A 22,963-nucleotide genomic window follows, 5' to 3' on the forward strand; every position below is an offset into this window, starting at 1 on the left:
AAGAGAGAAGGAAGTAAACAGTTTTTTGTTGGGCAAGTGTCACTAATCAGAAAGAGCTGCTTCCAATCACCCCTCGCCGCCTTTTTGGATGTTTGGTGGGGTTGCTCCGACCCTGCACCGCTCCGGTGGCTTTGTCCACAGCTGGGACCTTGTGGCGCAGTAGGTAAGGTAGCTCTCTGTCGGAGGTCCCCTGTCCCAAGCTCCACTGTACCTGCTTGACTAGCGTTGGCCGTGCGACCAATTGACATAGCTTCAGCCACTCAGCCTTGCAGCCACACTTCTAATTTAGCCACAATGTAGCCTTGCCAGAAACTTTGCGCCGCCGTCATGCTGGGAACGCGACTGCGCGTGGACTAGAATTTCAGCAGGCTTCTAGCAACCCACGACAAAAAGTTCATCTCCTGCACCCCTAGACGCCAAGATGGATGATTTATACGACGAGTAAGTAACCATATCATTATTTTGGCCGAGAATATAGTTCGACTGACAATTGTTATCATAGGTTCGGTAACTTCATCGGCGAGGATGTCGGCTCTGAAGAGGCGTCTGAAAGAGGGGCGGAGGGCGATTACGTCTACGGCGATGATGCTAGCGAGGCGCCCGCACCCACTGGTCAAGAATTGATGGAAATTGACGGCATGTATATCTTGCTTTTGCGCCGATGGAAGTTAACTAACCTGGGGGAACAGATGATGGCCCATCAAATGCGATCATTCTGCACGAGGACAAACAATACTACCCGACGGCACAGCAAGTATACGGAGATGAAGTCGAAGTCCTTGTACGAGAGGAAGATGAGCAGTTGCTCTCGCAGCCGATCATAGCGCCCGTCGAGCAGAAGAAGTTCAACATCGAAGAGGTCGACCTACCACCCGTATTCTTTGAGCGCAGCTTCATGACAGACCTCATGAACTTCCCCGATCAAATACGGAATGTTGCGTTGGCAGGACACCTCCATCACGGAAAGACGGCATTTATGGATATGCTGGTGTTGGAAACCCATGATATCACAGACAGGCTCGAGCGCCGGGTCGGCAAGAAGAGAGACGAGCAGCTGAGATATACCGACGTCCACGTTGTGGAACGGGAAAGAGGCGTATCGATCAAGGCTTCGCCCATGAGCTTGGTTCTTCCGAGTTCCAAAGGAAAATCCCATCTGATTAACATTCTGGATACCCCCGGCCACGTCAACTTTGTTGATGAGGTCGCAGCCAGTCTGAGATTAGCCGACGGAGTCTGTCTGGTTGTCGACGTTGTGGAGGGCGTTCAGGTCAACACGGAGCAAATCATCAAGCATGCTGTTCTGGAGGATATCCCGCTGACGCTCATTGTCAACAAGATGGACCGCCTCATCTTGGAGCTGAAGCTGCCGCCCAAGGATGCCTACTTCAAGCTTAAGCACGTCATCGAGGAGGTCAACACGGTAATCGAAAACACTATCCCGGGCAAGGGCGAGGAAAGACGGATAAGCCCCGAGAAGGGCAATGTTCTTTTTGCTTGCACGGACATGGGGTGGTGCTTCACCCTGCAGTCATTCGCGAAGATGTACGCAGACACGTACGGCGGCATCAACACCGAGGATTTCGCGAAGAGGTTATGGGGCGATATTTACTTCAACCCCGAGAAACGAAACTTCACCCGCAAGCCGCTAGAGCCACGATCGAGCCGATCCTTTGTCAACTTCGTTCTGGAGCCTATTTACAAGATCTTTACGCACACAATCAGCGACAGCCCAGAGGAATTGAAGATTGTCTTGGGCAGCCTCGGCATCACCTTGAAGCCTTCTCAGTACAAGGCTGACGCTAAGGTGCTGTTAAAACTGGTCTGCGAGCAGTTCTTCGGTCCCTCAACAGGATTCGTCGACATGATCGTAGGCCACATCCCTTCACCTGACCAGTCTGCGGAGAAGTACTTGGAAAAGTACTACACTGGCCCTCTGGATACGAAGTTGGCTCAGTCCATGAAGGCTTGCAACCAAGACGGTCCGCTGGTAATTCACGTAACAAAACTTTTCAGCACCGCAGACGCCAAGAGCTTTTATTCGTTTGGTCGCGTGCTAAGTGGCACAGCTCATCCTGGCTCGCAAGTCCGAGTTCTTGGAGAGGGGTACTCGATAGATGACGACGAAGACATGGCTATGGCAACGATTTCTGACGTCTTCATCGCAGAGTCGAGGTATAACATTCCGACGGACGGCGTGCCGGCGGGCAATTTCGTACTGCTCGGTGGAGTCGACAACTCCATCGTCAAAACGGCAACACTCATCCCGCCGAAGCTTGAAGATGATGAGGATCCTTACATCTTTAAGCCTGTCACACATTTCACCGAGTCTGTACTCAAGGTAGCCGTCGAGCCCATCAACCCGTCAGAATTACCCAAGATGCTTGACGGTCTGCGGAAAATCCAAAAGAGCTATCCGCTCATTACTACGAAGGTTGAGGAATCGGGAGAACACATCGTCTTGGGCACTGGCGAATTGTACATGGACTGTGTTCTCCATGACCTTAGACGCCTCTACGCCGATATGGAGATTAAGATTTCGGATCCAGTAACTCGCTTCTGCGAGACAGTCGTTGAGCAGTCAGCGACCAAATGCTACGCCATCACGCCGAACAAGAAGAACAAGATTACGATGGTTGCCGAGCAGCTAGATAAGGGCATCTCGGAAGACATTGAGTCAGGCAAGGTCAAGATCAAGGACCCTATTCGCAAGACAGCCAAATACTTCGAAGACACCTATGGATGGGACAAGCTGGCAGCGAGAAGCATCTGGGCATTTGGTCCCGATGAGATGGGCCCTAACATTCTGCAGGACGACACGTTGCCCTCAGAGGTAATGTCTCCTCCCTCCACTTTCAGACAAATAGGCAATGGGCTAACAAAACTCCAGGTCGACAAGAAGCTCTTGACGACGGTCAAGGAAACCATTCGCCAAGGCTTCAGCTGGGCAACTAGAGAAGGGCCCCTGTGCGAAGAACGTGAGTCCTTATTTCCCTTACCCCTTGTTAGCATCCGCCTCCTGTCTATTGTCTTGTCCTTGGAACCTTCCTGGTATCCTGCCATTGGTCCCCAAGCAGGCGGGACTAGCTCCCGGGAGGGTCCTACACACATGGGACCGGGGTTGGGGTTGGGTTTTTGGGCATGGCTTGCATTCGCAGCGAGACTATGGTCCCCTCATCTTACCCCGACCTGTCAAAACAAAAACCTGCTTCTGCGCACGAGACCTCATTCAACAACCATGCCTTTTAGGAGGGGGCTGTGGTTGACCGGGGATGGGGGCACGGCCCTTAGCAGATATCTAGTCCCCACATCAGGCCATTCCCCAACCTTTACTCTCTCACCGGTAACCAACCGCTAACGATACCTGCTCGCTACAGCCATTCGAAATACAAAGTTCAGGATCACGGATGTGTCGTTGGCGTCGGAAGCTATCTTCCGGGGAGGCGGTCAGATCATCCCCACTTCCAGGCGGGCCTGCTACTCTTCGTTCCTGATGGCCTCCCCTCGACTGATGGAGCCTCTGTACTCTGTCTCTGTGACTGGCCCTGAGGACTCCGCAACAGAGGTCTATACAACGTTGGCTAGACGTCGTGGTCACGTCCTTCAGGATGGACCTGTGGCCGGCACGCCTCTCTATCGCGTCAACGGTCTGATTCCTGTCATCGACTCCTTTGGCTTCGAAACGGACCTGCGCATCAAGACCAAGGGCATGGCCATGGTCAGCTTGACGTTTGACAGTTGGAGCATTGTGCCAGGTGATCCTCTCGACAAGGAGGTTATTCTGCGGCCGCTGCAGCCGGCAAGTGCACAAGCCACGGCCAGAGACTTTGTGCTGAAGACGAGAAGGAGAAAGGGTCTCAGCGAGGACGTGAGCGTGGCAACATTCCTGGAGCCTGAGTTCTACCAAAGCCTCATGGAGAGTGGCGCTCTTGGCGACTAAAGGGTTATTCAGTAGCGTGTGGTGGGAGAGCAGCAGTATGCAGGAATGTAGCAAGGTCAGCGGTTCTAACGATGCGGCTGTTGAGACAATACGGTCAGGCGCTTGCTTGTGGGCCAGTAGCCATGCAAGTCGCCAAACAAGGGCTCAAGAGAATGGAGAGCGAATGGGCTCACATGTGATGAGGCAGCGAGGTTTGTGGGCATCTGCGAATAGATGAGCCAGCCATGAGACAACTCGGGCCGTTGTGTATATCAAAAACTGCTGAGAAAAAACAGGGGAACGAGCGTCTTTCACCTTTCTAACTTAAGAAAAGATGGTGTCTGGTTTCGTAGACTTGCTATTCCCCGCTCCAGTGCCCATGCTTGAAGACGCGGGTCTAGACCAGCCAGGCGAATGAGGGCGTAATGGTGTGTGCAAAGGGGGGCGTGTTTCAATTCCCCCAATCCATGTACTCTGTATCCCTCCTTCGAGAGAGAAGGGGGTAAAGAAGGGGGAGTGGGGGAGTTGGCGGGATCGTGCCTCGAGTTCTTCCTCATGCCATCCTGGAAGGTGGTCTGCCTTCGGGGACCTTGCGGGCACCGGTGGCCGAAGACGAGGGGGCTCGGATCGGCGTCCGGCGCCGGACGAGCCCGCATTAGAAGAATACGTGTGCGGCTTTGCCATGTCCATCTACTTGCTGTATGTCTCGTCGAAGCACTCGCTCATGCCCGGGTGCTCAGAGTGGCTTTCCCCCACACTAGATTGAATTATTACATGTAAATCATAGAGGTTCCCGAGAAAGGTTTTTTGTGTTCAGCAGGCTTGTATGCAGTCAGTCAGTCGCTTCTACCTTAGCCATGCATGCATGTTCTCCAAAGTTTGTTCTGTGAGTTTCCCAACCCCACGCGTTTGAGCAAGACAGCGTAGCCATCGACTCCGGATGATCCAAAGAGAGAAAAAGTTACGGTGATGATACTCTTTACTTGCAGAAACAAATTTTGCAAAATAACAAAAGCGGCATTGCCCAGAGGCGGATTCGAACCGCCGTCAACACGGATCGCTGTATAGAAGAACCACAACGTATCATTCTAACCAACTAGACGATCTGGGCCAATTTTCGGGACACGGAGAAACCGGATCCTTGCTGGCGATTCTCGGGCCGGAAGGAACCCATCTAGCGAGTTCGCAGAGCCGGAAAGTTCTCGCGTTGGATTCTGTATCAAAATCGAAAGGAATCTAAGAGAGCAAACTGCAGGTGCACAGGTCTTACGTTTCCAGTGGATTATTGGTGACGTGAGCAGTGAGAGGTTAGGTCCTGGAAACGGTGAGGCATTTTTGCGTAGGCAACTTCACATCGAATTTACATCCATTTTGCTCTCGTCAATTTTCATTCACCTGATTCAACGTAGATGACGGGATAGACCTACGGATTAGTCAAGCAGAAATCCATCGTCTAGTACAAATGAGGACTCTGCCTCTCCATCCCGACAGTATCAACCTAGGATGTGCCCTCTTGATGTCCTTGCTGCCTGGCGAATGACAAGTTTCCGATGGCCCTACCTTGAGGTTTGTCTTGCATCGACTTGGTATGAGAAACAAGGCAATGAATGGTACAATGTTTAATTTCCAGACTCTCGGCGTCTTGAATCTACACCGAGAAGCTTTCTTGGCAAAGAATCGGAACCACGAAGCTTGCAGATATTGCAAAGCCACGGCGACCATACGTCCACGTTACACTCGTGACTACGAGGCCGTGTATAGCCTGCGCGCTTTAGATTCGTCTCCGGTCGAGACAGGTCCAAGAACGCGAGATGCAGAATCATTTTGCCCATGACGATCGTTCGACATCGGCTCTTGGATGTGGGAAATTCCCATGGGCGGCTTGGCTCCGAGCTGACTGCAATGATAGACTTGTGGATCAGCGCGGTGAGCCCTTTTACCCTGATTGATAGTTTTGACCTGTGATGCCATTAGTGACTGAGAACATTGATGGCCAGCACTTAAGACAAACCCTCAAGGTATCGTCCTCCGCTCCAGCGTGTTCTGAGGTATGATATTTTCCTGTTCATTCTGAGTACCGTCTTAGACGTGTCATTGACTTGGCATGAGATATGATTACCTCACGAAGAGGCATATGTAAACGTAGGAACTCCGCAATAATCCTGCGCCTTCAGCCACATGACCGCCCTTCAGATACTCCAGTTGAACCGTTCCTTAACATGGTCCATACTCCATAGACATGAGATGACAAGAGTTGACAGCACGGAGATGTTCACATCCGTAACATATCTCGAGAGCGGGGGTAAATATGCCCTTGGCAGATCCAACTGTCGTGAAACAAGCTCCATACCAACACTGCAGAACCAAACAACACCCCCCCGACAAGAACCCCATAAATAAAACGAAACCTATGTGACAATCCCAGAGTCAGCCCCTCCAATCGTTCTGATACTTTGGATCAGCGGTATCCCGCAGCTTCTTTGCCCAGTTTACTAGGTCTCCCCTCTAAAAAAGGGCCGATGGCATTTCTTCGATTTCGATATGGGAAAGTATCGGCGCGGGCTAGACCTTTTCAAACGGAGTCCAGGGAAAGGCAGCATCTACTCTGTCATGGTAGTCAAACTACAGATGCAAGGAAGACAGCACTGCCCCAATGTCGTTGAACCAAATGTCCAAGTTACATTGAGAATACAAGTTTCGAGCGGGAGAAGATCTCACGCCTCGGATACGTGCCACATTACAACGTCCAATAGAAATATACAGCGGAAAACCATCCGTGACACTGAAGAACAAAAGCCGTAAAACCTGGGATCCCCGATCCGACTTCCCCGACAAGCGAGTCCTCAAATCCCGCGTCTCCCCCAAATCCCAATCGTCGTGGCCGGCCATACGGAACGCCGATCGAACCGGGGGTCGTCGAACGGCGGTGCAGGTGGACAGAAAATCCCTCCACTGAAAAGCTTACTGCGAACCAACCCGGAACCCGGAAGGGGGAGGGAGGAGCTTCGAACTCCTTGAGAGCTACCTCGCCATCCCTCGGCCGGCCCATCGCAGCCAGCCCCCCCGCCGTTGCATTCCAAGTGCCTATCTGTAGTACCTACAACGGATACCACAGTAACTAAGTTGAGTGCGGAGTTTCCTTCTTCCCCCTCTTGCTATACCTAGAGTATCATTGTATTCGTACATCGCCCCATCTTGCCCACCGTCTCATCCCTCTCTCTTCACGTCTCCCGGTCCTTCAGGTGGTATCTGTATCCATAGTAGCTCATTCTTGCAAGCTTCCTAGCCATCTCACCTTGGAGTGGATCAGACCCCGGCACCAACAAGCAGCAGCACACACCGACCATATTCCGGACTTTCAGAAAATACACCGAGGCTTCTCTGGAGAGGGGGGCAGACACACATCCAGCAACACCTGCATACTTAGGCCCGAATGCGAGCCTGTCGTTGATGACCCCTTGAACGGGATAAAGATTGACACAGATTGGCATCTCAATGATCAACATGTCAACAACCGAAGGACGCCCGTTGGAGCGGCTGTAGCCGACGGGGATCAGCTCTAAAACTAACAGAACAACAAGCTGCTGGAACACTGTTTCGTTGTCAAACTTGTCACCGCCAGACGTACCTCTCCTCCCCGCGACCGTTTTGTAGCCAAAGCCCTACTTTTTTCCAAGCTACGGATGCCACCAATCCACCACTACTACATACGGTAGTACTGTACCAACCAATCAAGCAAGACACCAAGGAAAGGCATGCAGAAGATGGGAGCCTCCTCCCTCTTCCTCACCCCCACATCCCAATCTAATTTATTCGACAACACACAAGGGAAAATCCCGGATGAACCTTCAGAGTCCCTTTGGATCAGAACAGGTCTCCGTTTGAAAAGACCCCACTGAGGTCGCATAGCAGCATTGCGGAACACCACGGCACCCACTGCGCTACTGGCAAAATCTCGGCCGGTATTTGGTCGTCTTAGTGTGTTGCCATTAGAACCGGGAAACTTGCAAAGTGTGGAGGTGGTGGTGGCCCAATTGCCGCTGGGCACCATACGGGATACGGTAGTAAAGTTCCATTGGCGGCGGCGGCGGTCGTCGCGAACGGCTCGGCGGTTCACCCCCCTGGGTAAAGTTTCGATCACCCAACTCTAAGCCACGCGAGCGAACGCAAGGAGAAAGGGTGAACAAGTAATTTAGCGCACGGATAGTGGAAGTTTTGCTGATGAATTCTGACGAAGCGGATCCCTTTTGATGATGCCTTGACACGGTGACATCTCAAGCCATGTGGGGGAAAGGGGGGACCCTTCAACTACACAGCATTCGGCGACCTGAATCTAGTTTGACTTCCACATGGCTGCGCGCGCGTGCGGGTAAAGAATATCCGTACGCGGATATAGTCACTTACTTACTTACTCCCTTGCTTTCTTTGCCGTGAGATCAGACACGATGGACCAGCTCAACATCGCCGCTCTCATCTTTTCCATCTTGTTCCTCGTCAAGGTGACGACGCCATTGGGGGCCAAACTCTATCGTAAAGCCCATCATGCCAACTTTTGGAACTTCCCCCTTCTTGCGCGTCATACTCTAAAGCCTCATGCGTGGACTTGTGTCAAGAAAGAAAACTGCGTAAGACGTACACGTGATACACAATCAAGAGGCTCATGCGACGGCGGCTATTGCGTGATGCGATGCGTCTTGTTTGACTCGCCGAACCTTTTTCCTTGCTTCGCCACAACAACATCGGTAGTTCCGTAGGTGATGTATGTGTGTTCAACGCCAAGTCGATCTGACAAAGGGGCCATGTGTGGGTGGTGTCTGCAGAGTACTGTGGTCTGGTCTGCGAGCGTCTGCGGTAGAACAAACGCATAGAACATTCTTTTTAGGGACAAGAAGGGAACGACCTAGTCCGTGTGTAGGTACTGTATCCGTACGTACGAGGAAGTGCTTGGTGCGTATGTGTGTGTGTGCGGTGTCGTGCCGCCAGCCTGCGCCTGTATCCTCACGGGCCTCTCCCTCTCCTGCATGGTCAGGAAAAGGTGCAAACGTTGAAAAATCCCATTCCGCGGGTGGTGAAAGGGGGGCGGGAAAGGAAAGGACGCCCCAAACCTTATGGTTGCTCAACCCTGTTGAACCCCTCCAAGGACCAAACCTACAGGGAAAACCGGACGGTGTTTTAGTTCCATCACAAACCTCTTAGTCCCTCTTTTATTTTTTGCTAAAACTGCCGTAACCTGGAGATCGGAGTTAACATTAAGAACCCGCACCGGCGCGTTTCTCTCTATTGCCGATACATAGTGTGCTTTTTAGACTCTGTTTGAAGACAGAGCTAATACCCTTAGTTGAGGCTTGGTCAGGATAAGTGATAGAGGGAGAGAGAGATAGAGACTCTCAAGGACGTGACAAGTGGACTTTGGGCTGGATCCAGGATTAGAAAGGGGATCGGCGGGCTCCGGCCGGCCGATGCCATGCTTTTGCTGCCCTCATTCTACTTCGTACGCCTTGGCGACTCCCTCACCGAGTCGCAAGATCAGAGGAACACACAGAGAGAGCGACGATATCATGGATGATAGTGTGTATCTGACTAAGGTAGTGATGGGAGAGCAATTTGCAATGAGTCGTCTTTCCACATTCCCCCAGGCTACACGCCAAAGGCCTAGTGGCCAAGGGGCTGGAAAGGAAAATGTATGCCATTGTCCCTGTTATGTAAAGATAGGAGCCAATGCGTGTCTCGAACCTTGCGAAAAAGGCAATTGGTCAACAAACACGACGAGGGGGAAAACCACACATCCATCAACAACCCGTCACCGCCTTGCCGCCACACCTCGCAAAATGATGCTGCTTCGCAATATGCAAGGAGACACACACCTACTGGTACTCACTGGTAGTCACATACACGCACATGCGCACACACCTCGTTCTACAACCCCATTGCTGCAAGTCACGCTCATCAGCCGACGTACATACATATCTTGACACCCAAAGCACACTTTCCTTCTAGTGTACCAAAGATCTAGAGGGAAGTTCTCCTTGCTAGGTATGGTTGTTCTTGCCAACCACCACTACCACCATGTTTCCTCCTCCTGCTTTTCCCTTGCCCCTCCTCCCCCCTTCTCCAACGTAACCCTCCCGCTACTCCGTACCCTTGCCGCCAAACCCCAGCCTGACCCAACCACCAGCAGTACCGTATCACCTGCCGGAAACTGGGGAAAAAGATGGCAACAGTGTGGGTGAGGGTGAGTGTGTGGGCTCTGTGAATAGAAACAGCTAGCTGGTCTGAGGGTATTCACCCTACCTGCCCAGTTTGAAGCGCCTGCTGTGACGAACCTTTCGGCACATGCTTCGAAACCCACCCTGCCTACCCTCTTTACCTTGAACCTGCACTGCAACTACATACCGCAGTACGCAGCAGAATCTCACCCATCCATCAACCAACCCCCTGCCTCCCCCATGAACCCCCAAATCTCTCAACAATTTTCTTGGTAACTTCCTTTCTCGAGTAGTCGAGGGGGTCTCTCCTCAAGAATTCCCCAGCTTCTGGAATAGGGAGCTGGGGAAGGGAAGCTCTTGTCTTGGCATTCTACGCTGTCAAGTACACACGTCGGAAAGTTGCGTCACAACGCCTCACGCTGTCACAATCACAAGATGGTAAATCATGCAGAAGATTACTGTCAAACGTAGATGATGAGGCCGGCCGTTGGTACGACTAGTGAACATGTGCAAGATATCCCGCGCTGCCGCTGCCCATTGCGACCTTCCCGCCTCGAAGCTCTCGATCTCATCAGAGACGTTCGTCATAGCGTGACGCGTGACATCGGACCTCTCTAGACTTACACGCATCTTTCAACGGAACCACAGCTCTCCTGCCCATTTTGGTAATTCAAAGATATCGACCGTTTGGTCGTTCACACAATGCCATGTAACACAACGCCCAAAGGAAATAAGCGCCAAGAGGAAGCTCTCGTCTTTGCCTTTTTGCCGTTGGAATCGATGAAGTCTACGAGGTTCGCCAAGACCAAACGTTGTCAATGTCACCACCACCGACATCGACAACGAAAACGACAAGAGACATGGACATGGGGTGTCGGGCACAGGACCACTTGCGCGAAGATCGTGCCACCACAACACGTGTGTTTCCGTGATTCCGCAGATAGACATTCAGAGAAAAAGAAAAAAGGAACGGGTGGGCAAGACAGTGAGTGATCCAGAGAGCTTGGGCCACGGAAGGCTCGGGCAGATCTGGACGACGGGGGAATGCGAGTGTGTGAAATTCTTCCTACGATGTTTGGGTGTGAGATACCTTGTTCCCTTCCCGGAGGAAGAAGATCTTCACCAACGGCCGTAGGAGATGCGGTGGTCTTCCTGCCGCATCTACACTACGCCCCAGCGGCCCAATGACCGAACCCCTCAGGTTGACGACCACCCCTCCTAGCTCCCGCGGCGCCGGCACCGGATAAATTGAACGATTTTGTAGTCCGTATGCTGTGTCTTGTCCGACCGAGACACCGAATCGAACCCAGGTCTCCATGCCATGCCGTGCCATGTAATAATACCATGCCTTGCTCGCCGGGGGCGAGCTTTCGATTCCGTTTACCAGGTCCTGTCATTCGTTCCTAGTACTCCGTATATTCTGTGGGATCGGTAAAGTTCAGGTGGCAGGATGGAAGGGGAAAAAAGGCAAGAGCTTCAAGCTGCACAGTAAGCAGCTTGCTCATGTTCTGCTCATCTTTAGAGTTTCGCGCGAAGTGGGAAAAAGAATCAACTTTTTGATTAGGTAGGAGGATGCCCCCCTCTCAAAAACCGTGAGACCGGTACGCGGAATTTCCCGCTGAGCTTTACGTACGACACTCTCGTTCAACAAGCTGCCCCCAGTTCTGCCAGCGCCGAATATGAATAACTTCAAGGTCCCTTTTCACCGTCCTGTCCCTTCTCGTTGAGGGAGGGGAGCGGCAGGGAAGGGGGAAACGTTCAAATGCTGTCAAGTCGAGCGCCACAATGTAACGCCATGGCAAGTTTCTTGTTCACCTCGCCGCTTCAGGGGAGACGAATGCAATCATACAACGCAAAAAACTTGGTTTGCTATAGAAATGGGTTTATCAATTAATCGAAAGTCCTCTCTTCAGAGACATTTTTTCTTGGCCCGAGGACTACCTAGCAAGTTGCAGAGAAAAAAAGCCACAAAATCAATATTTGCAGATCTTCATACGTCAGAACCATCCATCCGATGGTTCCTGACCTTTAATTGACCACACCAACACCTACAAAGCTACGTACCGGTCACGACCAGCTTAGGTAGACCTCTCGCTCGGTAAAAGCTCTGCTGAACTTTCCCCTCCATCGGTGGCGCGGTCCTGGACCCTTCAGATTGGTAAGCAACGTCGGCTGTCGCGGTAAGCGGCGTCAGGGATGTGCTCGGTATCTTGATCGGCTATCCGTACGGATACCTCGCGTGTGTTTATCAACGGTCTATATATGCTCTCTGATATAGCGTTGCATCCATGCGCAACGTTGAACGGGGTTCAGATTGTGAGGTGACGAAGCCACCTGAAAGCCTTTTGAGAGGAAGAGAAGAACATACATCCCTGGCAAATCAAGGTCGTAGGGGCAAAAAAAAAAACTGGTTGTTCCATTCACTCATTGCGTTTGGTCCTTTGCTACCAGCTAGTACCATGCAGACGAGCTGTTCGGATAATCCGAATCGTCAGAGCTTGCTGGCTTTTTGCCTGCGCTTAAGAGTCAGATGAAAGAGAAGGGAACCAGCTGCCACATACGAGCCAACACATACAGGCCAAGCTATGCCAATATGTGTGAACAATTCCGCCGCCCGCACAGCCCTACCTCGGAGTCTTGCCGCGGGTTGAAAGAGTCATGAGCTGCCAGTCGATCCCGCTGGGACCCTGTTTTCCGACTTTCCCAAGGGCCCTGAAGTGGAGGGTGTGAGGCGAGGTAACGTTTCTTTGACCGGCTACAATATCCGCGCTTAGGCGCAAATGGAGATCGTTTCCCACTGTGTACCTGTCGATCAATTTCCCTCGAGAGAAGCTGCCAAAACGCCGGGGTTAGAGGTTGTCTTTCCATGGCAGATATCCGATAAATTCTCCAGCCAAAGTGGCAAACGCCCTGGTAAAAAACGGTGCAGAATGTCGATCGTCTATTTTTAAGGGCTGAATTCCATGACTTGGGCCCCCATCGGACGGATTAGTCGGGCGAGCCGGTGGGCGCACCATTTTGTCCCAAGGCATTGCCATATTCGGCGTCACGCTTTTTGGTATGACAAGACACCGAGATTCGCATCAGACGGGCATGATCCCGACCTATATATCCGAGATTTGATTCGCTACTCAGACGCAAGTTTCGAGCATCTTGTCCAGAACCCCCTTCAGGGTATCATTCTCCAGCGCGGCAGCAACTCGCTCCTTGTCACTGAGCTGCTTGTTCACTTGATCGTCTTGCGCGTGCGCGTTTTCCTTGACCCTCACATCCACCCGCCAATTGGGAGGAAGTGCCTTCTCGAGGCGCACGCGAACTCCCAGACCAAGCACTGTGGCGAGAGAACAGTGAGAAACGGTTGGCGTCAACTCGACCAACACTTGGACCAACTTGTTGGGGTCCATGGCCATGTGTGGAGGAGGGCTAATGTGAATATCAGGCAAGTTGACAACAGCAAGTTGTCCTAGGGAGAGGGGGTGCTCTGGGTCTGAGATGGATGATATCAAGTCTATGAAACGTCAGTCGCGTGATTCTCCCCAGGAACTTAGTATAGCCGGAAAACGCGTAGGAGGAGTTCACCCGGAAAGGATGGCATTCCAAGCGTCAAGTCTGAAGCCAATGCATGAAGGATAAGCATCTTTGGGCACCACTCATCAAGGAGCAAAGACACCGCGCAACTGCAACATCCACTTGGTGAAGTACACAGCATGATGAGTGGGTGGTCTGCATCAGGTGGCGCTTGCCTGACTACACAGGACCGTGCTTGAGACACTCCAGGAACAGGACCAGGCAGGATTGGAGCTCATAACATCCAACCCCCAATACTTGGTAAGGTGAACCACTGCATGCAAGAAAAGGGGGGGGGGGGGGGGACGGTATGAAAGAAGGGTTCCTCACCGTAGATTTCTTGTTCATCAATGGGCTCTTCTGTCCACTGAGAGTGATCGGCCTCCGGCTCAGACCACAGTGAATCATCATCACAGAACGGTTCCGAGAGGTACCAGGGTTTAGCGAAGATGACATCGTCGAACTTATGGAATGGGCCCGACTTGGGTGCTTCACGCTTGCTCTGACGCGTCGGCATCTGGGCCGCGCTCAGGATGGTCGGATTCGCATTGTCAAGATCTTTGTCCATGGTGTCAAGATATCCGTGCTTGTCGCTTGTCCAGGATGAAAGTCCAAGTCAGCTAGTTTGATTTAGTTGCTGCCCCGGCAAAGTTGCAAATAGTGTGGCCCCCAACCTGGTTCTCTTTCTTCGATCTCGGTTCTCTCTTTCTCTTGCTCTCTCTCTCTCTCTCGCTTTCTTGTCGACGAAATCTCTCAGTACCACCAAAATCTCGGGATACAGGCAGGGTAGCAGCTATGTGTGGTGGGGGGAAAAAGGAGATAGCCTTGTCCAAAAGTGAGGTTCTCCTTCGTTTCTTGCCTCGGCCCCTGCTTATTCGGTAGCGGCGGAATGAGACGGTGAGATGATGTTGGTCAATGGCGTCTATCTTGCAGATGCGCAATACGATGGTTCTTTTTCTTCTGTCTTCCCTGTCAACGGTTGGAGTGGATTGCGAACTTGGTTGGCGATGGACGTTGCTGTGGATGGGAAAGAAATGACCTGGCATGAGGGAATCAATATTTTTGGCCATATGCCCCCGGCTCGACCCCGCTTCAGTGGACGAGGATTAGATAAGCGACCGCATCAGCAGTCAAGTGCGGTGGGCGCTGCAATGGACGCATGAATCACTAATCTTAGAGTGATGGAAAGCACTCTCGAAATATTGCCCCTCACTTGCCGAATCGGTCCACAGATTGCGGGGCCGTCCCATCTTCAGAGCCGTGTCGTCAGCGATCCACTGAAAAAAGGTTGTCGATGATCTTCCAATAAATCTAAAATAACCTCTTTGACATGGTGGGAAAAAAATGAAAGTCAAAAGATGCGTGGATGCCCATTTCCTTCCCGCCCCCTTTACCCCTCAAAAGGACCCAAAAAACGACCCCCATCAACCGTCAAAAATGGAAGACGTGGCCTGCGGGCTATCTGTGCCTGTGCCTGTGCCTGGCGGCCCTGCATGCGGCGTGCGTGCGCCATACCACCCATGATCCATCCTTCCCGCTGATGGATACGAAATTGAGAGGACGAAACAAAACCCAAAAAAAACATCCATGAAGATTGTCTCTTATGGTTCTCTCTCTCTGTCTCTCTCTCCTTGCTGCACCACCAAGATTCGTTCGGCCCCCATGTTACCACACCCATCGGGCGAATACACTCTATTGGAACTAGCAGGCGAAGATGATCTCAGGTGCCTTGCCGGCTTGTGGTGCGGAGTACGTAGCAACGGCGTAAGGCTGATAGGACCCTTGAGAAATAGGAGAACTAGCCTGCAGGGAGAATTATTCAAAGTTTGATTACTAGTATATCCTCACACTGAATTGATAGAAGCTACGAAGCCGTAAGCATTGCTTCATTCCCTTCCCATGCTCGCCCAAACCACGTTCTGCGGACAGTTTTAAAATGAGCATCCTCTATGTAATGACGAAGGCCACCTTGGACCGTTCAATATCTAAGACAAGCCGTCGTGTCGGACAAGACCCCACGTTCTTTTGTCCCGACTCCGTCGTCTGAACCATCTACGGATATTGACAGGCAAGGGCCTCAAGGCGGACTCGATGAGGGGCTAGGGAAAATTGGCTTTCTGGGTGCCCGGACACGGATATCGCACATTCCTTCTCCCGCTTCTTCTCGAAACTCGGCGGAACTTGGAAGCATAATGGAAGCAATAAAACAAGATGAGGGCTGATTTCACTGCGCCGCAATCCTTGTCTAGGAGCCTCGCGGAAGCCAACTTGAAGGTTCCGCTCCAAACGTTTCAACCACGCACGCCTCCATCCTGTCTGCCGCAGACTGGCACCTGTCATGGGGAGCTGCCCACAATCTGCAAGCCGCGCGCTGCGAGGCTGTTCCCCGAGGTTTCCGCCGTTGAGGCTGCTTTGTTTCTCACTGTGCCCCGGGCATGTCACCTTTCAGAGTCGTCGACACGTACCGGTGTCCCTGTCCAGACCGCGTCGGATGCTCTATCCCGTAACGGTTTAGGTGGTGTAGTTGTTCGGCACTGCTGCTATGTCTTGGTTTGCTGCCCATTCTTTAGAGGTTCCCCGGAGCGGGCGGACGGGACAGACCCTGCCCGATGGGTAGCTCCCCTGGCACTCGGCCGAGTCGTCTGTTCCTCCACCACGCCACCATCATGCCGGACATTGTGACGCTTCCTCACAAAGTGTAACTTTGTGAACATTCGTTGTGATATTTGCCTTCTTCTTGGCGGTTGACCGTCGTCCTCGTCGGCTTTTCCTGCATGGTCGGATCGCCTAGCAAATGTACCGTATGCGAGTCACGGAATGTCCAACACAATCTGACCGACATGGATCAGGAGCAAAGTGGACATCCAGCACAGCGACTGGATCCCCATTCGGACCGTTCTGGCTCTGGACACACCCCTCGTGCATCCAAAGGCAATCCCATCCCGTACTTGGCTTTCCCCCTTGTCCATCCAGCCACGCTCGACAGCGTGCCCGAGATCTTGGGGGCGAAGGCAGGAGCCCCCCCTGAACGAACGATTCCAGGAACCAGTTGCGCGAAAGGGAACAACCGAGCGTGACAGATGCTAGCTCCTAGCGCTAGGCGCGTGGTTCGCTGGCACGAGTTCGGATCCGAGGCAGACACAGCCCCAGGATGCAGGGCGAGCCGTGCGGCCTGAAACCACCAGTGCGCCAGTTGTACGGATAAACGTCCCCCTTCGATACTCAAAGAAAATGAAGGTTGGTAGAAAGTCCAATAAATAACTCTCTGGAGCTCTTAGCCAGCAACAGCCCCTTTCATGTCAAGCTTGAGATTTTGGTTTGGGTGGATAGGCTGTATTCCTTTGAGGGTTGCAAAAGGCTGGACGGCATGTTGGGGACAGGCCTGACAGGATCGAATAGGGTAAGGCAAGACTTGGCGTGGGTGACGGCTTCCTCGGTAGGTTCCTGTTCTAAGGCCTGCGATATTATCGAGCCAGGTGGCCACCGCTAGTTTTTTAGCATGTGAATGATGACACTACTGGCTTGCTCACCCCATTTTATGACCAGCTCCCCTGCTCACCGTGGACTTATGACACTGCCCATTTCGGTTGGCTGGTAAAAGGTGGTTCTGCTTGCATTCCATTTGCTGGGAGACTGCCGATGCCAGCATCTCCAGGACGAGAGTGGAGGATGGCACGCCGTGAGGGATGCCGAGGGAAACAGCAAGCTAATTCCCACCAACGGCTTGAAGATGGGGGGAAGTTGGGTCTCCCCTTCCAGACCGATGTGCAACTTCCATAAGACTACCAATGCTTGTCCGCAAAGCTATACGGCGTCGACCTGTTGGCCTTTGGTTGGACATAGAGTCGTTGGCGAGTCTTTTGAAATGGACTTTGCTAATAGGAGCACGTTCCAGGCTCATTCGCGAGACCGTGAGGATATGGGTGAATTACCCAGAGTGAAAAAAGGGCGCAGGTTATGGTCGCCATCAGACCCCGCGATCTCCACAAAGCTATCGAGTCCTATGAAGACATCGGCTCCTCACCATCCCATCTCTTCTCGCCCACAAGTACAGGCTGCAGGCCATTCGGTTGATTCCTTCTTATTAGCTGCGGCGCGAGCTATGTATATTAACTTGGCTGTTGGACAGGGCCAAGGCGTCTGTCAAACGACACCGGTCCGCCACCGGCCTATTCAATTTCTGGAGGTTTTGATCAACCTAGAATGAGGACGCGTCCCCTCAATTTCGCCCAAGGATTACCCCGAAATCGACGGCTTGCTCGAAGTGGTGCTCACTGATTGGGCCAGTGCCAGTGTGTGTAAGTCGCTCCACGGTCGTGGTCTTGATCTTTGACAGGCCATTCCGGTCCAGGTGGCTAGGTACGCTTCTTGGTCCAGGAGCTCGAAATTCCCCGCGAGAAATGCGGCATAGCGTACCTAGCTTCAGCATGCGCTGCCATTCTTCTGGATGTGTACAGCAGTATCATGCTAGGTCTGCGCAAGCTGGCGCACCAGGTGCAGACAATGAAACCGACGTGGCGGCATGGATGATATATCCGACATTAGATGTTGTAGTTCTTGGTACGAGGACTTGTTCTCGTCTTAGTGGCGTGATGGCACAATTTTCAGTGCCTCCAGGCACGGAGATACAAGTTGGTCGGACATCTAACATCGGAAATCCGCAGCGCAACGAATGCCATACTGTCCGGGCTGCGGGTTCTTGGACCTTCACAATCCGGTGAGGCCGTTGGAACAACAGCGTGGTCTGACGATGTGGCCAACAAGCTCGCCGCATGAGACGGTTGGTCTGCAGAGTAGACACAGAAACACGACGAACAGTATCCGTCAGACGCTTCGTGTGGCACTGTGAGCCTAAAAGGGCATGATGACGAGGCGCCCGGTGAGACGAGTAGCAGAATGAGTAGTGTGAGGAGCAGCTTGGCCGAGTGTCATCTGGATTAGCGCCGTCAGTGCGTCAGGGCCTGATGAGGCCAGAACCTTCGTCGAAGGCCCGAAGAAGGGTTCGATTGGGTGGCATGGCGGGATGGTTGGATAATACTGGATCAGGAAGTGATTTCGAGGTCCCAACTTCCAAGTGTTCAGCGCCGAAATTACATCAAAGCCCGGGGTTCGTCGACGGCAGTGCGTAAAGTAGGTACTAGGACGTGCCTACGCAGCTCGTTGGCAGGTTTCGATGTTTGATGAGATTCAGATACTGATTGATCAATGAGAGTCCGCCGGCTAAGTTGGAGTGTTTTATTCAGTGTGGGTGACACCGTGACAATGGTAAACGCCGCGACGTCGTTGCTTTTCGATGCTTCTCATGAGCGGCACTTCAAGTTGAGTGCCATACGGCGGCAGGGCCTGGAACTCAAGGAATTGGCTCAAGAAGCATTCTAGGATGGCCGTTCCACGACGAACCTTGTTTTGGGATTCCAGAACCGAACCCCAGCAAGCAGAGCATGGTGGTGCAGCTCCAATTCCCATGCGAGCGGCACCAAGTCAATCCTGGCCAAGGGGAGGCCCCTGGAAGTCTAGAGGCTAGAAGCTAGAGGCTGGAGGCTGGAGCTGCTGGGACTCGAGAGGCGAGGGGAAGACAGTGTGGATTCGGCTACGGGGGCTCGTCGGCAGGGTATTGAAGCCAGTCGAGTGTTGGGGATACTGGTGTCTTTGCGTCTTGCAAGCTGGGTGAGGCCGGCGCGAATAGGTATCCGTACTTGATGCCAGGTGGTGGTGGCTTGGTGATGGAAGTCGAATACTCCGTACGGAGTAGTAGAGGGACCTAGCAACTGCTTTGATCAGTTGGTTCGTGGGTGAGGGGAGCGGCACTGGGGGGTGGGAAGAGTTGAGGTGTGGTGAGGTGCGTTATCACATCTGAGATGCAGTGCAGAGTACGTACCTTACTGTACGGCGTGTGCCGTCCCCCTCCTTTCTGCAGTCCCTCGACTTCAAGTCACTGCAGGCCCAGGCAGCGAGTACATTCGAATACCTTGCGAAGATGTCCGAACACTGCCTTAGCTTACTCGAGTCGAGGTATAGATAAGTGACGGCCATGGCTGCAGCAGTATAGTGAAAAGGTACCTATACTAGCAGCAAGTAGCCACTGACAGGCACCGTAGACATTTTATGTATCCGTGTATTCCATTGCAATCACCGAGAAATGCTTGCAGAACGAAATGGAGAAGGGAAATGAATAGTAGACATACAGAAACAATGAAATAGATGGCGACGGCAAAACCCAGGCCGGTCAGAAGAGTGGCAGGTTGAGATCCCTTAGCTTGACGCTAGAGGCAAGCAAGATATCTTGGCTGTGTAATCGACAAAAAGGCAGGTACGGAGTACGTAACCTTACCTATGACCAGGTAAGTATGGGCACCTAAGTAACGGTTCACTGTACTATGTAGATAAAGTGCCTACACAGCAGGGAGGCACCTTCCCACACTTTTCCTAAAGAAGGAAATGCGGCACACATGGCAAGAATACTTGGTGCAGACGGTGTCATCGGATGGAGGGAAGTGCAAGGTACGAAGGTACGAACCCAAAGATGATTACCCAAGCATCAGGATCACCTCGAAGGACCTAATATCCAGTGCGGCCTAGCTCCAAGTATCAGCCCCTGCAAGCTCTGGTGGACTGTGGACAAGCACGCACTAACGTGCCCAGCCGGTGGAGGCAGTGGGCTAGGGTAAGTACGAGCCGGCCTGTAATGATAACGTAAGCGGGCAGTGGAGATGCCAGGGATCGCACCTGGCTGTAACCCACAACCAAAACTTCCTTTCGCGACTGCAACTGCGGTACCTTACCGCGGTACAAAGCGGCAGATACCGTGTCTCCGTTCCAATGGATCTTGACCATCTCCCATCTCCAAGCTCCCATTCCGACCACTCCCCATGCACCTGTCGTTGGCGTTGGCGTTGCTGTGCATCCCACGCCGTACCCATGCAAAATCAAAGGGCCTTTCGATGGATCATTGACCATGGCATGGCATAGCGCTGCAAATCCGTAGGAGCTTCCAAGATACACACCCATGGGCCATCCATGGCCCACGACTGGCTCTCTGCACATTTCTCGGGCTATCTCGTCCTACAACCTTCCGCCGCCGCTCGACGTCAGCACTCTGGTTCGGTCCGCTTCTCGACCTCCTGGACACCATTCGAATCGGCTCGACATTGCAGCCAGGCGTGCGTCGTGCCAGGCTGCCAGGGCCTCTCCAACCCCGGAGATGGCTTGCTGTCGATCAAAGTTGAAGACTAAGGCAGGAGAGATTCGAGCCGGTGCAAGTGCCTCACCACGCCATCCAAGCTCAACAAGACAGCGCTCGGCTCAGCTCAAGTCTTCCGACTAGAAGCCTTCAGAGAATCTTCAGCCATTCCACCGGCCACCTGTCATTGCCATTTTGGCAAAGGTGCGACGACCGTCTTTTGCTTCGCCTCCGCCGGCTTTCGACGGTGCTGCTGTCTCATCCCGTTAGCACGACGGCAGACGGGACAACGTCTGCCGAAAAGATAGCTTTGAATGCTTGGTCCTCGGTTTGCCAGCCTAGTCTCTCGCCCTAAGGTTTGATGATTAGGTATGCCAGCTACTCTGCGGCACCCAGCATCATTGACGACGATCCAATATCTTCTGCGGAATCCTACCCAGCTCACACAACTTCAAAGTTCAAACACTCTGTGGTGTGCGTCTGCCTTTTGCCCAGACCAGGGCGGTCTGGGGCCGACAGAGCGGGCTCCCGAGCAGAGCTTCTGCTTTAAGACCCTCGCAGCCCTCCACCTTCCACGTCCCCCGTTGTGGCCGGACGGGGTCGGTGGACAGTTGAGGTCGACTCCTTCGAGAACAAGACTGGATGATGCACTTGACCCATCAAGGCAGGATAAGACGGGGTCAAGCCTCAGGTACCGTCTCCGTACCCGTCCTCAATCTTATGTGTCTCCCAGCAGCCCCCTTGCCCCCCCAGGACGGTCAGGAGTATGAGGGTCCCTTTGGGCCTTGGGCGAGACTGGGACCACCAACCCCACGAGAGATGCCAGGCTGAATGGCGCTGTGGATGAAGAGATTGGTGGACTTGCCCTACTGGGCAGGGCAACAAGGCGGGTAAGGTACGGCTACAGCCTACGGACGGGTACGGGTACAGATACCTTGCCTGCCAATGCTAATCCGCCTGCCTGGTTTGCTCTCTCGACGCTAGAGACTCCTTACAAGGTGGTTATTACGGAGTACCACCTGGCTCGACTCCTCAAGATGCGGATCATCTGGTCATTGTCGTCGTGTGTGCTTACTGCGGCAACAGGATGGATACCTACGCGATCCATTGGCTTAGCTGAGCTCCCAGCCTGTCAGCGGAGACATCGAGGCATCCGGCACATGGATGTTGGCACTAAAAAGGGCGTGAAGTACCATGACACCCGAGTGGGAGGGAGACTGGGAGTGCGAGGAATCTCCGCCAGGGCTGGAGCCAGGAGCAAAAGGAAGCGCGATGCAGAAGTTGTACCTCAGGCAACTTGCCTCATTTGGTTGCACCTCGGTATCTTGGGAGTTGGAACTTGATATCAATATCGAATGAGCATGGCCACTTATTATGATGACATGGGGCATTGACGATTTTGTGCCCTTTTCGCTATCTGGGTGCTTAATTCCATGGGCAACCCTACCACGCTCGCGCTATTCCCTACCGCCATTTCGAACATCTCCCCCGGCCGTCCCCCCGTTGCCTTTCCGCTAACAAATCCCCTCTTTGCTGCTGGCGCCTTTTTTTTATTTTTATTTTTATTTTTATATATTTTTTTATATTTTTCTACATTGTGGCTGGGCCGGCCTATTGAGAAGTCTCTGAGTTTCTTGGGACGACGTTGGACGCAAAATACGGTCAGGCTAGCCTCCCAGCTGTACAGGTAGAGGCACATAGGCCAGAGGATACTTTGGCAGCTGGGGGACGGCGGCGTATTCCCCATGCTCAGTTCTTGCGAATGCACATTCACAGTATACTTCCAGTGTGGAGCAATACTGTATTCGTGACACTGCCCTGCGTGACGATGACGACGAGGCGAAGGCCCATCAAGTTGCGCCCTTGGACAGGCAGCTGGGCTCAAGTCGAGATCTTATACAGTGCATTCAACAGTGGCTGCGTGCGAATACATGGTCATCGACGGTCTCCTTTCCCTGCGCTGAGTACGGATACAAGCCGTCCAACGAGTCGACTCGGATTGGAAAATGGGCGCGCACATAGACAGGGCATCTCGGAATTCCCTTTCCACTGATGGGAGCTGGGACTTGGCCTCAACGCTCGAAGGGCGAG

At 52.8% G+C, this 22,963-nt stretch overlaps 6 protein-coding genes and 1 non-coding gene across 7 annotated transcripts; 4 read left to right on the forward strand and 3 right to left on the reverse strand.

Annotated features, from left to right (window-relative positions):
- Positions 1–421: 421 nt before the first annotated feature.
- Positions 422–3,940, forward strand: CLUP02_13639 (elongation factor Tu GTP binding domain-containing protein; the record flags this gene model as incomplete). The annotated part of the gene is made up of 5 exons (XM_049292577.1): positions 422–441; positions 503–612; positions 690–2,833; positions 2,891–2,978; positions 3,378–3,940. 5 exons carry the CDS (start codon positions 422–424, stop codon positions 3,938–3,940), a joined length of 2,925 nt encoding a protein of 974 aa, XP_049149723.1.
- Positions 3,941–4,601: 661 nt separating this feature from the next.
- CLUP02_13640 (uncharacterized protein) lies at positions 4,602–7,041 on the forward strand (the record flags this gene model as incomplete). Its single annotated transcript, XM_049292578.1, has 12 exons — positions 4,602–4,660; positions 4,798–4,842; positions 4,988–5,117; positions 5,183–5,324; positions 5,377–5,409; positions 5,464–5,658; positions 5,723–5,845; positions 5,894–5,967; positions 6,113–6,221; positions 6,537–6,648; positions 6,716–6,796; positions 6,852–7,041. The coding sequence occupies 12 exons, from the start codon at positions 4,602–4,604 to the stop codon at positions 7,039–7,041; spliced, it is 1,293 nt and encodes a 430-aa protein (XP_049149724.1).
- On the reverse strand, positions 4,941–5,030 carry CLUP02_tRNA260. Its single transcript has one exon. It is a non-coding gene; the product is annotated as a tRNA-His (tRNA).
- A 2,913-nt stretch (positions 7,042–9,954) lies between the features above and the next one.
- Positions 9,955–10,149, forward strand: CLUP02_13641 (uncharacterized protein; the record flags this gene model as incomplete). Its single annotated transcript, XM_049292579.1, has 1 exon — positions 9,955–10,149. One exon carries the CDS (start codon positions 9,955–9,957, stop codon positions 10,147–10,149), a length of 195 nt encoding a protein of 64 aa, XP_049149725.1.
- Positions 10,150–13,256: 3,107 nt separating this feature from the next.
- Positions 13,257–14,816, reverse strand: CLUP02_13642 (uncharacterized protein; the record flags this gene model as incomplete). Its single annotated transcript, XM_049292580.1, has 3 exons — positions 13,257–13,633; positions 14,023–14,285; positions 14,812–14,816. 3 exons carry the CDS (start codon positions 14,814–14,816, stop codon positions 13,257–13,259), a joined length of 645 nt encoding a protein of 214 aa, XP_049149726.1.
- A 4,466-nt stretch (positions 14,817–19,282) lies between these two features.
- Positions 19,283–20,736, reverse strand: CLUP02_13643 (uncharacterized protein; the record flags this gene model as incomplete). Its single annotated transcript, XM_049292581.1, has 4 exons — positions 19,283–19,453; positions 19,845–19,955; positions 20,206–20,250; positions 20,323–20,736. The coding sequence occupies 4 exons, from the start codon at positions 20,734–20,736 to the stop codon at positions 19,283–19,285; spliced, it is 741 nt and encodes a 246-aa protein (XP_049149727.1).
- CLUP02_13644 (uncharacterized protein) lies at positions 20,710–22,894 on the forward strand (the record flags this gene model as incomplete). The annotated part of the gene is made up of 5 exons (XM_049292582.1): positions 20,710–20,852; positions 20,921–21,137; positions 21,313–21,563; positions 21,699–21,762; positions 22,649–22,894. The coding sequence occupies 5 exons, from the start codon at positions 20,710–20,712 to the stop codon at positions 22,892–22,894; spliced, it is 921 nt and encodes a 306-aa protein (XP_049149728.1).
- Positions 22,895–22,963: the final 69 nt, after the last annotated feature.

The sequence above is a fragment of the Colletotrichum lupini genome, chromosome 7, assembly GCF_023278565.1.
Source record: "Colletotrichum lupini chromosome 7, complete sequence".
Taxonomy (NCBI): domain Eukaryota; kingdom Fungi; phylum Ascomycota; class Sordariomycetes; order Glomerellales; family Glomerellaceae; genus Colletotrichum; species Colletotrichum lupini.